At 44.7% G+C, this 12,749-nt stretch overlaps 2 protein-coding genes across 5 annotated transcripts in view; one reads left to right on the plus strand and one right to left on the minus strand.

The window, feature by feature from the left end:
- The window catches only part of Jak1 (Janus kinase 1), a 116,369-nt gene extending 112,837 nt beyond the window's left edge, over positions 1-3,532 (plus strand). The window contains exons 25-27 of the mRNA XM_041652827.1: positions 937-1,054; positions 1,490-1,600; positions 2,396-3,532. Coding sequence (XP_041508761.1) covers positions 937-1,054; positions 1,490-1,600; positions 2,396-2,491 — 325 coding nt within the window. The 3' untranslated portion in view covers positions 2,492-3,532. The remainder of the gene's footprint in view (positions 1-936; positions 1,055-1,489; positions 1,601-2,395) is intronic.
- Raver2 (ribonucleoprotein, PTB binding 2) overlaps positions 1-12,749 on the minus strand; it is a 79,107-nt gene that overhangs the window by 314 nt on the left and 66,044 nt on the right. For 2 of the 4 annotated variants that reach the window (XM_041652829.1, XM_041652828.1), the window contains one exon: positions 3,683-5,443. In XM_041652829.1, coding sequence (XP_041508763.1) covers positions 5,297-5,443 — 147 coding nt within the window. In that variant the 3' untranslated portion in view covers positions 3,683-5,296. Of the gene's footprint in view, positions 1-3,682; positions 5,444-12,749 lie in introns of those variants that run through there. The other 2 variants (XR_005974379.1, XM_041652830.1) reach the window with 2 other exon arrangements.

Genomic DNA, 12,749 nt, shown 5'->3' on the forward strand with positions numbered 1-12,749 from the left:
GATTTTAGGAACCACACATCTACCATATCTCAGCCCAGAACACTAGCTGCCCACGCTCTAAGACTCATTCTGGTGTCTCTCTGCAGACACGTAGCCCCCTCAACCTGCAAGGCCTTTTCTCGTTTGAAAACCAAGTGTTTTAAGGCCCTTATTTGTGCCAAATGCTGGAGATATGGTGACCTAGTCAGTGATGTCTTGAGTTATGGGTGTGGTGGCCAGCCTTCAGGCGTGGTTTTTGAAAAACCACGCATATTTAGGGAAAAGTTGGAAGATTCACACAGGTTGGGTGGAAGGAGGCCTGTGCTGTGTGGCTGGTAGGAATCAGAACTGAAACAGAGGGTCATTGGAAAGGTTTGTAGTGGGTGGCTACAGAGTCAGAGTTGAGGAACCTGCGTTTGGGAGCCAGGAATTAATCTCAGTAAAAGCCACCAGAGACTTGAAGAGTTTGTGCTGAAGGTCACCATGAAAGGGGGGAAAAAGGAACAAGGGAACCTGGGTTACTTCACCAGCCCATGTAGGAGCCACAAGCCTGGGGAGTAGTGGTTGGGACAGTGGCAAGTGAATTTGGAGTATTCAAGAAACTAGTTCTGGGATGCCTTGACACCTGGGCATCATTCACCAGCAGTGACACTGGGAGGATGCTAGCTCTGAGCTTGCGGGGCTGTAACCTGGGGTTAGTCTTTAAGGACCTGTTTCCTCCCCCAGAAGATTGTCTCCTGGGACAAGAGGAGCACAAATCTTTCATCTGAGGACAGCTGTGAGCCTCTAGGTTGCTGCTTCATCTCAGATGTGCACTGTGGCAGCAGGAGGGACTGGTACTCCATTCACTCAGATGCATGTGTAGTCTGAATTCAACAAACCAGAGAAATGGCTTTCCTGAGGTATTCTGTCATTTTTTTGGAGGAAATAAAGGTTTATTCCCTGCATCCCTTTCAGGTACGCTCCAGAATGTTTAATCCAGTGTAAATTTTACATCGCCTCTGACGTCTGGTCCTTCGGAGTGACACTGCACGAGCTGCTGACTTACTGCGACTCAGACTTCAGTCCTATGGCCGTAAGTGCCAACCGCCACCTCACCCGAGGCCAGCACCCAATGGAAAAAGCACCTGTTCTTCTAAGTTTTGCTCTTAAATGGAGTTCATCAGTGTGCCACACAAAGAGGGTTATTATGGCCATGTTCTTTTTAGCCTGGCTTGTCATGGTCAGGAAGAGTTTACCTTCGCAAGTCCAGAATCTCTTAAGATGATCCAGATCTTTAGGGTGAGGGCCACCTTGAGAGAATGAGTGCTTTGAACACTGGGTAGAGCTTTGCCTTCACTTAACTGTAGTTGTGATTGCTCCCCACAGATGTCGATCACAGACTGATCCTCAAGAGCAAATGAGGATTTTAGCTTTTCATTTGAAGTTTTTAAGGAGAGAAGCTTTGTGGCTTTAATTTCTAGTTAGGCTGGGATCTTCACTTTATTTTGTTTGGTTTTATTTTACATAGTTGTTCCTGAAAATGATAGGCCCAACTCACGGTCAGATGACAGTAACACGGCTTGTGAATACTCTGAAAGAAGGGAAGCGCCTGCCATGTCCACCCAACTGTCCTGACGAGGTACCTATGTCCCCTTCATGGGAAAGAAACTTGCTTTGTAATGTTTTACAGCTTGACTTAGCCAGCAGGAATGGGGGAGGGGGTAGGATAGGGAGAGAAGACCCATAACCTGCACTGGGGAGTTGGTTCTTGGTTATTTGAGTACTTGCTGCTCTTTCAGAGGACTGTTTCCATCATCCACATAAGATATTAGAGAAATCTCTCTTGGGGTAGGCAATAGTGATGCTCAAGCAAGGCTCCCCTCATGGAGCTGTCCCCTCCGTCCACCTTCCTTACACATCTCACTAGCATTTAAGTTTTCTGTATTCTAAACTGGATTGAGCCTTTCAGCCTTAGGCTCTCTAGATGGTCAGAGTGAGGCGCTATGGTGGTGAAAGGGTTATATAGCTTATCATTTTCTGTACTTTAAATTATCTAAATATTCTATAGTCTAAATTATCTATAGTCATATTAAGTTTGAAACCGCCTTTCCTTATTTTCAATAATTCGGGGGGGGGGTGTCTTGGTGTGGTATGCACACAGGTATACATGTTTTCAAATATGTGGGTGCATACAGATGCTAGAGACTGATGCTGTGTCCTCTTGACTGCTCTGGTTTTTGTTTACTGAGGCAGGGTCTCCTTGAAGCTAGCCCTCCTGATTCTGCTCTCTAAATGTGTATGTCGTGGCTCTGAACTTTGGTTACATACTTGTGGGGCAAGTACTTCATCCACTGAGCCATCTCTCCAGCATCTCGTTTTGTAAATCTCACAAATCTGACATTATTTGTACTGCTCTTGCTTTTATTTTTCATAGGTTTATCAGCTTATGAGAAAATGCTGGGAATTCCAGCCATCTAATCGGACAACCTTTCAGAGCCTGATCGAAGGATTTGAAGCACTTTTAAAATAAGAAGCATGAGTAACATTTAAATTCCCATTTATCAAGTCCTTCTCTCCCAAGCCATTAAAAAACTTTTTTTAAAATGAAAAAGTTTATATTCTGCCGAGAAAGCCACTCAACAAATATCTGAGTACATGCATATGTCACAGCTTAAATTTAGTGAAAAGTAATGACAACCAAACTAGAATGTGCCTAAGCACTCCTTTTGGAAAGATTAGATGATCAGTTGCATAGCAAAGGACTTTGGGCGCTGTTTTGCTGGCATATTGATCTTAGATAAAAACTGGTGGACTTGGCTGAAAATTTCCCTTGTCCTGAAATCTCAGTATCTACACAGTGATAGTCCAATTGAGTAAGTACCACTTAATGAGTCTATTCCTGCTCTCCAATAGGACTGCAATTTCAAGCTGTTTGTGCAGTGGCCCAGCTGCTGTTCTCTTGGCTAAGCACTGGTACCCATTGTGGGGAGAACCTGGCATAGACACTCTGCATGTTATTCTTCAACTAGGCCTGTGCTCTCCTGCACAGCCTGCTTTCCTCTGACCCAGATGCTATGACACCTGCCTTTAAGAAATGTCAGTGCATACCCCTTCATAACTATCCCTGCCGGCAAGCTATCACAGTACCACAAACAGAAGACAATACCATCTACAAAGGCTAATCACTGTTATGACCATCACCCCATACTGCAAAACTACCAAGAGAAGACTCAGCCTGGGGAACAACAGACTGGAGTTCAGAATTCACTAGGCAGTTCTCAGTTTGCTTGGAGATAGGTAGGTAACCAATAATGTTCAGTTTCTGATTCAATGTGAAACCATGAAGTTCTTCATGACCAAGAGTCTGGCAAACTTATTAATGCTGTTTAATACTTGTTTGATATTTTTTCACCTTTTGAGCCTCCCCCCCCCCCAAGGATTCAAGATCTCTTTAGAAGCAACAGTACAGTTGCCATTTAAATTTATTTAGTTGCTGTCCATGTCAAACCTGTGGCCTGCTCTATATGCACTTTGTTTACTCTTTATACAAATAAACATACTAAAGCCTTCACATGCGTATGCCTTTTAATTTTAAGTCTGCAATTTGAAAGCATTTCAAACCATTAGCTTAACATAGAAAAATAACAGCATAGACTAACATCATTTGGGTTGCACATCTCTTCTGTCAGGGATAATGGGCAGACCCACATGTGCTGTGATGCAAGCATCTTTCAGTTCTCAGTTTCCTAACCTTACAGCTCCACTGTAGCAGCTGCTATCCTTCCTGTACTGTAAGTGCTGAAGAAACTAAATGCAGCAGCAAAAGGAAGGGGCTGTGCAGGCTTGGAGAAGCCATTAGTCTGCTGTGTGCCTCTTCCTGGGCAGCCATAGGTAGTCTGCTTAGGATTGTCTTAACTTCTTAGCTGTCATTTTTCAATGAAAGCTGGTATATGCAATAAATTAGACCAAGTAAAATTTTTATAAAGCATATAACATGTACCAGTTTTAGACTTAATAATTAATGCTGGAGATCTATATCATAGTCAAAAATGATAAATCCCGAGTAAAATATTTTAATGATCTGATCCTATATAGTAGGATCATTGAGATCCCAAACTCCATCAGCTGTAGTCTCTTAACAAACTTCTAGATGGAAAGAGGTTTCTAATTTATACCAAGATCTTCAGAAAATGGTGAGATCCAAAGTGACATTAATAAAGACACTCTTTCAGAAGTAACCTGGATTAAATAGATGTATCTTTCAACTTCACTACCAGAGAATGAATGAAACCAGTGAGGTAGAGCTTTATCAGCTCAGAATTGTCCCACACACTGTCCCACAGAGCCCCTTAGAAACGTCAGTGGGAGCTGTGTTGCCGAGTCTCAGCCTTGTCTTCACTCCTGTATGCTATGAAATGGCACACAAACCTTGGCTCCTTGCCATGTGACCATAAGATAAAAGCAATAGGGAGACAAGCCGCAAACCTATGTATGCAGGATGGGAGAGTAATGTCCCAGGCTTTGCAGGCTCTGTGCTTCTCTGGAGGCTACTCAGTTCCCACTGTGATACAAAAGTACACAGTGTGTAAATGAGTGAGCTTCGCTGTGTTCCAAATAAAGTCGTGGGGACATTAAAATTGCAGTTTCTTGTTTCTCTACCCCAGGCATTTCGAAATGCAGTCACTGATTCATGGGCAGCATGGACTACACATGGCCCTGGTGTGTACTTCACTAACCTTGTAGTACTGTTTTCCACAAAAGGTGTAAGTGGTAAATGACACCTTGGAAGTCAAGCATCTGAAATGACGTCACTCTGCCACTGGGTTGGTATTTTGTGACTGGTGTCGAGCTAATGGGGTTTGCATGACAAGCATCTGTCTGGCCGTACCAGCACCTTTGCAGTTTGAGGAAAGGTCCTTCAAGACTGTGGATGAGATTGTTCTTAGGGAGAGTAAGGTAAAGCACATTGGCTTTTAAGAAATTCATTCTAAGGCTAAGGAAACAAAACACTGTTTCCCATTTATTGCTTCAGACTTTATGATGTCAAAATTGTTCCCAGGCCCAAATCAAGGACTATTGGAATGCTGATTCTCCAGTGAGCTGAGCTGTTGTCATAGGGATTAAGACACATCTAATGCTAGTGGAAAATGCCCTCCGACCAGTGATGTTTCTTATTGCTAGTTGCGTATTTGGCTGATCTGCCTGCTGCATGACAGTTCATTCTGGGAAGTCAGAAACCCGTATCGAAAGGATATGGCTAGTGTGAATGAAGTTAAGGCAGCGATGAGCAGCAGACACTGCAGAGGACCGCAGCAGTGGGCAGGAGACACGGAGCTCAGTACACACGCTTCTTTTTCAAGTAGGTTTCTGTGTAGTTCACTCCTGTGTCCTGAGGGTGCTGGCCAGCGAGTTCTACTGGACCCCCTTCTGGGACAGAGATGAGATAGGAGGAGCCTCGCTTCTCATTTCTCAAAGATGATACCTATGAGAAAGTAAGAATGTCTGTAAGGAAAGCATTCTGAGTTGGCGTCACTATAGATTATTATACAGAATACCAAAATTCAAGAAATACAAAAACACCTTTGATACAGGAAATCAGACTTTCAAATCTTTATAGAAATCACCTGCAGAGAGCTGGGGGTATGGTTCAGTTGAAGAGCAGAAACCTAACATGCAAGAGACCGTATTCCATCCTGGCACCACAATCTGCCACATCTAGGGCCTTTACAAACTACAAGCAGACCTCTGAGTCCTCACCTTGGTCAGGGGACGTGGGAGAAGGAAACTGGCCCTGCTCACACCTGAGTCCGAAGAGCAACATCAAGTGTCAGGGTTCCTGATGGAGGTCAAAAATGGACCTGTGTGAGGAATCCGCAAGTCTGCCTAGCAACTGGGAAGGAGAACTGGCTGAGTGATGTCAGGGAAAATGATGGCAATGAGAGTAATGAGATCTCAAAACTTTGGTGCCCCAAGTAATCAGATTTCCAAGATCCCTTCCAGAGACTCTGGTCCAGAAAGGGCCTAATGTTTCCCATCATAGGCGTAGGAATCGGTACAGTGAGATTGTATAGCACAGCCTGTGACCTTTCCCTACACATCAAGTGTGAGATGCTTGCTGAAGCAGGTACACAGCGTGAGAACAGCCGATGAGGAAGTGGAGACTTCGCACATGCTGTCTTGGAATCTTAGAAGAGAGGCTGCTTCATAGGGCTCTATTTCTCTATCGTTCTGTCAAGAAAAGGCGTGAGAGCTCACGAGCCGCTCAATGGCACAGCAGTTGTCTTGGGTTTGATCTTGAATGACAGAATACTGAAAAGCCGGGCTCCCTCTGTTGGTACTTACTCTTACAACCTTGGTCTAAGGGAGTATTCAGAGTCAAATGCTGGTTTGCATTTGCTTGGAAGTTATGGGGTGTGTGTGGCAGGGAGGAGCACAGGTGAAACCAGACTGGTCTCCACATGTTGACAGCTGGCAATGCATGCAGCTCTTCCCTGGCTGTCTGCCATTGAGCCTCAGCATCTTCCAATACCTTTGTCCAAAGATGCTTGCTGGACCTTAGCCACTAACACAGTTAACCCTTCAGGTAGAATCAACTTTTTCCTCCTCCAAACCATCAACCCATTCTATAAGATTTCCCTAAAGATATGGGTCAAGACACACTCTCACAGTGGGCAGAACTCTGCTGCTCCTCCCTCCCTCCACGCTGCATGGTACCCCATGTGTCATCCTTTCCAGAAAGCAAGGGCCTCAAGTATCCCCTTCCAGATCATCTTACTCTCCCAAACCAGCTAGACACTGGGTGTTCTTATTCAGGTAGTTCTGTATCATCCAGAGAATCAACAGAGATCAAAGAGATGAGCACGAATGTCAGAGCTGCACAGAAAATCACTGGTAAGAATGGGAAGTGACCTCCATAGCAGTGTGAGAAGGATCATTCTGTACAGTACATCAAAGATGGCTAGCATTGTAAGGACTGCTGAAATGGGGAATAACAGCTGAGGTTTTTGAAGCAAATCTCAGTATTCTGGGAAAAACTCAACTAAAAATGAGTAAGAAAAATAAAATAGCCACAAAGAGGGAAAGTGTATGAAGCAACTTTCTGTTGTCTGTCCCCAGCATTCACATCTCCATTCGTTCACCACACCCTTCACTCCAAGGACCTGGGCCCTGGGCTTTACCTACCCTTCACTCTCCCCAAGCAGACTCTGGAGAGGGGCCAGTGGGATGGTCCAATGGGAAAAGACACTTGCCATCATGACTCATGACATCTTAAAAAATGTCAAATGCACTTTAAACAGCTCAGTCTGGTCCAGTGCCGCCGCACAAGCTGCAGCCTTGGGAGCCAGTAGCTCACCCTGAAGATGCAGCACATCCAGGCACTTTCTACACATTAGCTCATTAGGGTTAGAATAGCATCCCAGGGCAGCAGGGAATTTATGATGTAACCTGCTACCGACTGGTGTGGTGTTGATACCTTTAATCCCACCACTCAGGAGGCAGAGGCAGGAGGATGTCTGAATTTATGGCTAGCCAGAGCTACATGGTAAGATCTTGTGTCAACAAACCAAACCATTGTGGGCTGGAAAGATGGTTCCATGGTAAGGGCTCCCAGAACCACACTAGTGAGCTCACAAACCATCGGAGACCAGTTCCAAGGGATCAGACACCCTCAAGGGATCGGACACCCTCTGCTGGCCTCCAAAGCTCCTGCATCCATTTGGTATATATAAAGACAAGTTGCCCCACCCCCCACACACACATATGTACGCGCGCACACACATACACGCACACGTACAACCTTCTACTTTGGTGAAATTACACTAGGATGTATACATTCCCTATCAAGATGCCCCACAACGCTTCTCCAAAGAATCATTGCCCATCAGTGTGGATACTTTCAAGAAGATATTCACCTTCAGCACGGCCCTCCCCTCTTGTTCTCTCATGTTGCTTCCCAGGACTCTGATCTTTGGAATTACAATGCTGAGACTTTCAGAGCACTGTGGTTATGACTTCATGGAGGTCCCCTAGGGCTTGGGTAGGCCTGGGTGGAATTACTCGCCACCCCTCCCCCCGACCTCCCACGGGGGAACCCACCATCTTCACTCTTAGATGGTTCATCTATTTCACCAAGACAATGAGCAATCCAGAGTGATGACGGCTGGGCTCTTCCTTTCCCCTCACTCCTTGTTGATCTCAACCAACCACACATTTGTACCGACACCAATCTGGCACTTCCCCCAGTGTCCTCCTCCCACCACGACCAGACTTGCATGATGACCAACCAGTAGCAATATTATCCTGGACCGTTCATGCAAACCAACCTTCCCCCAGCCCTCTGGAGCCATCCCACCCACAGTCCCACCCATCTCAGCCAGTGACAGTTCTAGTTTTCCAGGTCGCAAAGCTCGGGCCATCCAGACTACCCTCAGCATCCTGTTTCCTCAACCTCCCCAAACTGCTTTGCTCCCAGTCAGCCACTGTGCTCTGAGAGCCATCCAGCAGCATTTCTATTTGCACCGCACCACACTGCACTGCATTGCACTGCCTCCTCGCTGACCTTGCTATGTTCTGCAGTTGCATATTAGAATACAGCTCTAAGTAAATACATGGGTCTAGTAAGGTCCTAACCTGTCCTGTCCCCACCCACTGTGACTTCATTTTCCATGTTGCTCAGGCCTCTCCTGCCAGGGCACTCTCCCTCTCTCTCTCTCGTTCCTTTAACATGGCAAGCATGTTTGCCTCGCACATCTCTGCATTTGCTAGTCCTACTTTGGGGACTTTGTATGACATGCAGGCATCCGTGTGACACATTGTCTATAAACTTCTCATCTTTGCCCCAAAGTTCACCTGCCAAAAGTCATTGTGCCACATTTTTAAAATCACTGGACAAGTCTCAGTGCCCACAAGCTGTAAGCTGTGCACCTTAAGTTCATTTAATTGTACAAATGAATGAGTTGTCTCTGAAAGGTCTATCTATATGGGTCTGCAGATGGTGGTGGTGTCATGGGCTATACAGTGTGATATGCCTTTGCACGATTTGGCCACTAGGTGGCAGCGTTATGCTCTCTACAGAGAGACCCAGCCTCTTCCAAGCCTTTGTTTATTCTTGGGTTTGTGCCACCCCAACTCATCATACATTCTGTGGCTGATTCCCTAGGCTGGGCAGCCAGCTTCGCGGCAGCAAAGATCCCTGTAGCTAGGGAAACCCAAGACTGCAGCTCGCAGTGCAGAGGACTCTTGCCAGCAAGCCAAGTGTGGAAAGAAAAACCCACATCACTGAAAACAGTGAAGGAATTCCTAAATTATCCTTTGTATTACTGAAACTAGGGACTATGTCATGCTGAAAAGTCACAGATAAGTGTTGGCCTGTTTTTTCTACTTGAGTACAAGGGAGCAGGAAGGAATATTTTATTTGTTGTTTGTCAGATTATAATTAGAGGTTACACTAAAGTATTAAATATTTAATAAGCTGGCTCAGTCTTCTGTAACAGGGGCTCTAACAGCCATCTATCTGATGCAGACAGACCTGTTCATCTTTACCTCAGAATCTGAAATTTCAAACTGTATATACCTAAATTAAGAAGATACTTCAGATGATAATGCCATTAGATTCTAAATTAACATTCATTTTTCATGGTCTGCTTCAAAAACCTCCAAAATACTAAGTAAATATGTATCCTTATTTAGTATAGTAAACATGCATCCTCTGTTTAGTAAATATGCATCCCCTGTTTAGTAAATATGCATCCCCTGTTTAGTAAATATGCATCCCCTGTTTAGTATAGTAAATATGCATCCCCTGTTTAGTATAGTAAATATGCATCCCCTGTTTAGTATAGTAAATATGCATCCCGTTTAGTATAGTAAATATGCATCCCCTGTTTAGTATAGTAAATATGCATCCCCTGTTTAGTATAGTAAATATGCATCCTCTGTTTAGTATAGTAAATATGCATCTCTATTTAGTACACTTAAGGTTTGTTTCTAAAACACCGGAGTCCACGGGCTGGCAGGACGGCTCAACAGTTAGGAGTGCCTATTGCTCTTCAGAGCACCTAAGTTCAGTTCCCAGCATCCACTCTGGACAGCTCCCCCTGCCCAGAACTCCAGCTCCGGGAGATCCGACGCCCCTTGCAGGCACCCGCTCCCATGCATACAACTTCAAATAGACATCTAAACGTATGTCCAGAGTCCAGTATTCTCTATGCACAGAGCTGGACGAACTGAGTCTGACTCTAGAGCGCCCTCTCACTGTGCCAGCAACATCCCCACTGGTTCTTCCTCTGCGCTCCCCAAACATTAATCATCTACTGACTTTTTGTACAGATTACTTATTCTGGACATTTCACACAAACCCTCATAAACAAGGCCTCCGTAACTAACTTCTCTCTGCACACTTTCAAGGTCCATCCATTGAACAATATTCTACTGTTCATCTGCTGGCTAACTGGTGGACAATTGGGCTTTTCCCTTTTGGCTGTTAGCAGATAATCTGCCATGAACACCAGTGCATACACCGGTGTGCGGACACATTCAAATTCTCCTGAGCATATATATTTTGAGTGAAACTATTAGAGAGCAATTCGGGATTTCTGAGTCATGCTAATTTTTCCTGATGCTTCAGCATGCCCTTGCCCACACAGCTAAGGTTCTTTTTCCTTCCCGTTTGTTGGCTGGGATCATCTCAAGTGACCTGCATGCCATCCTTGTCACTCTTCTCCCTGTTGACATCGACTGCTGTCCCCTAACCAAGGTTTTACTTTGCTTTATTATAATTTTCAAACTGAAAATTTCCATCTGACTGTTTTATCCTCTCCTCTGTGGACACCATGTTTGAAGCAACATGGCTCCCACACGACCTAACGTCTTTCTTTATGTGTGATTCGCTTTAGCTCTTCGGGATTGTGTTATACCATTGCCTCCTAAGTCCAACATTAAAGATACTTTATGAGCATTCTTCTGTATTGCCTGCTTTTCCCATACGGGTGTTTTAGTCAATGTTCCATTGCTGTGAAGAGACACCATGACCACAGCAACTCTCACAAAGGAAAACATTTTCCTGGGGCTAGCTTCCAGTTTTCGTGGCTTAGTCCATTACTGTCATGGTGGGAAGCAGGGCAACAGGCAGGCAGGCATGGTGCTGGAAAAGGAGCTCAGAGTTCTACATCTGGATCAGCAGACAGCAGAAGAGGGAGATACCGGGCCTGGCTTGAGCTTAGAAAACCCTAACGTTCACCCCCAGTGGCACACTTCCTCCAACAAGGCCACACCTCCTAATCCCCATCAAGTAGTGTGCTTCCTAAAGACGAAGCATTTAAATTTATGATTTCTTTACATTTCTATTGATTTTTGTTGTTGTTGAAATGAAGATCATTTGAAATAAAACAATACGACCGCAATGAGTCTATAAGCCCCTCGTTTGTTTTTGTTTATTAGCTTGAACTTGTGAAAAGTCCAAACTCGTTAGGTATGGCTGTTACAAACTGTACTGTTAGCTCACGTGGTCAGTTAATGTCTAGACAGAGTTCCTTCAACACCTACATCTTATTTTTAGTTCCTTCAACACCTACATCTTCTTTCTAAAGTTTAATTAAAATTTTTTCATACAATATACTTTGAACAAATGTTTTTAGGATTTATCAGATTAAACTACTGACATATTTCCACAGTTCTCTGAGCAGTCTGCTAACGCTACCCGATGGATGGCAATGCACATTCAAGTAAAACGTAATGCCGTCATCACCACACAGTTCAGGGATCAGCCAAGTGCGTCTGGGCCCCCTTTCCATGACGACTTCGGGCTGCACTCATGGGTGCTCCTACCCATGCGCTTCCCTGTTCCAGGACCTCTCACTCCACAACTTACCCAAGAGTCCTAAGGCTTACTCTGTAACTCCGCAGGCCAGTGAGACTGCAGAGTTTGCACAGAAAAAGAAGTCAAGCAAAGAGTCACAGAAACATGGCTGTCATCAAGGGAATTCCCCTCTCTCAGGACCCAACTCCCTTTAGTTTCTACTGGTTATTCTCCAATACTTCCAACAAAGACTACTTTGTTCAAATCTACTCCAGACTTTTGTTGTTTTTTTGAGAAGGGTTTCTCTGTGTAACAGCCCTACCTGTCCCAGAACTTGCTTTGTACACCAGGCTGGCATTGAACTCACCTGCCTGGATCTCCCCAGTGTCTACTCCAGATTTTATCAGGGGTTTATGACAATAACTTCATATACACCAAATATTAAATTCTTAAATGTGATAGCTTTACTTAAAGGAGAAATTATTTTATCTAGTATCTGACACAACCATCTCTCCCAGTCCTTATGTATAAAAGCTTAAACAGTTTCTGGAAGCAACTAGAGCAACACGGACTTCGCAAACTGCAGAAATACAGAGCGGAAGTTACGCCTTTGTGCTCTTCCACGTGCAAAAGGCCGGGGGTCGTTTAGAACTCACGGGCATGGGAGAAAGATGAAATGTTTACATAGTCTAACATATATAAGTGCAATCCCCCACTATTTTTAAAAGATGTTTAAAAACTGAGTTGGGATATAGCTCAAGAGTAGTGTGCTTGCCTAATATGCACAGACCCTTTCGCTCAATCCCTCGTCCATGCTGGTGATAATGATAAATGCTCACCACTGTGTCCTGTCTAGCTTGGGGTGGGGGTGGCTGGTTTGCTTGGTTTTTTGAGACAGAGGTTCTTTCTGTGTAGTCTTGGCTGCCCTGGAACTAGATCTGGCTGGTCCAGAACACGTAGAGATCTGCCTGCCTCTGCCTCCCAAGTACTA

This window comes from Microtus oregoni, unplaced genomic scaffold, assembly GCF_018167655.1.
Source record: "Microtus oregoni isolate MIOR12 unplaced genomic scaffold, Mior012 000005F_ref0000423, whole genome shotgun sequence".
NCBI classification, from domain to species: Eukaryota; Metazoa; Chordata; class Mammalia; order Rodentia; family Cricetidae; genus Microtus; species Microtus oregoni.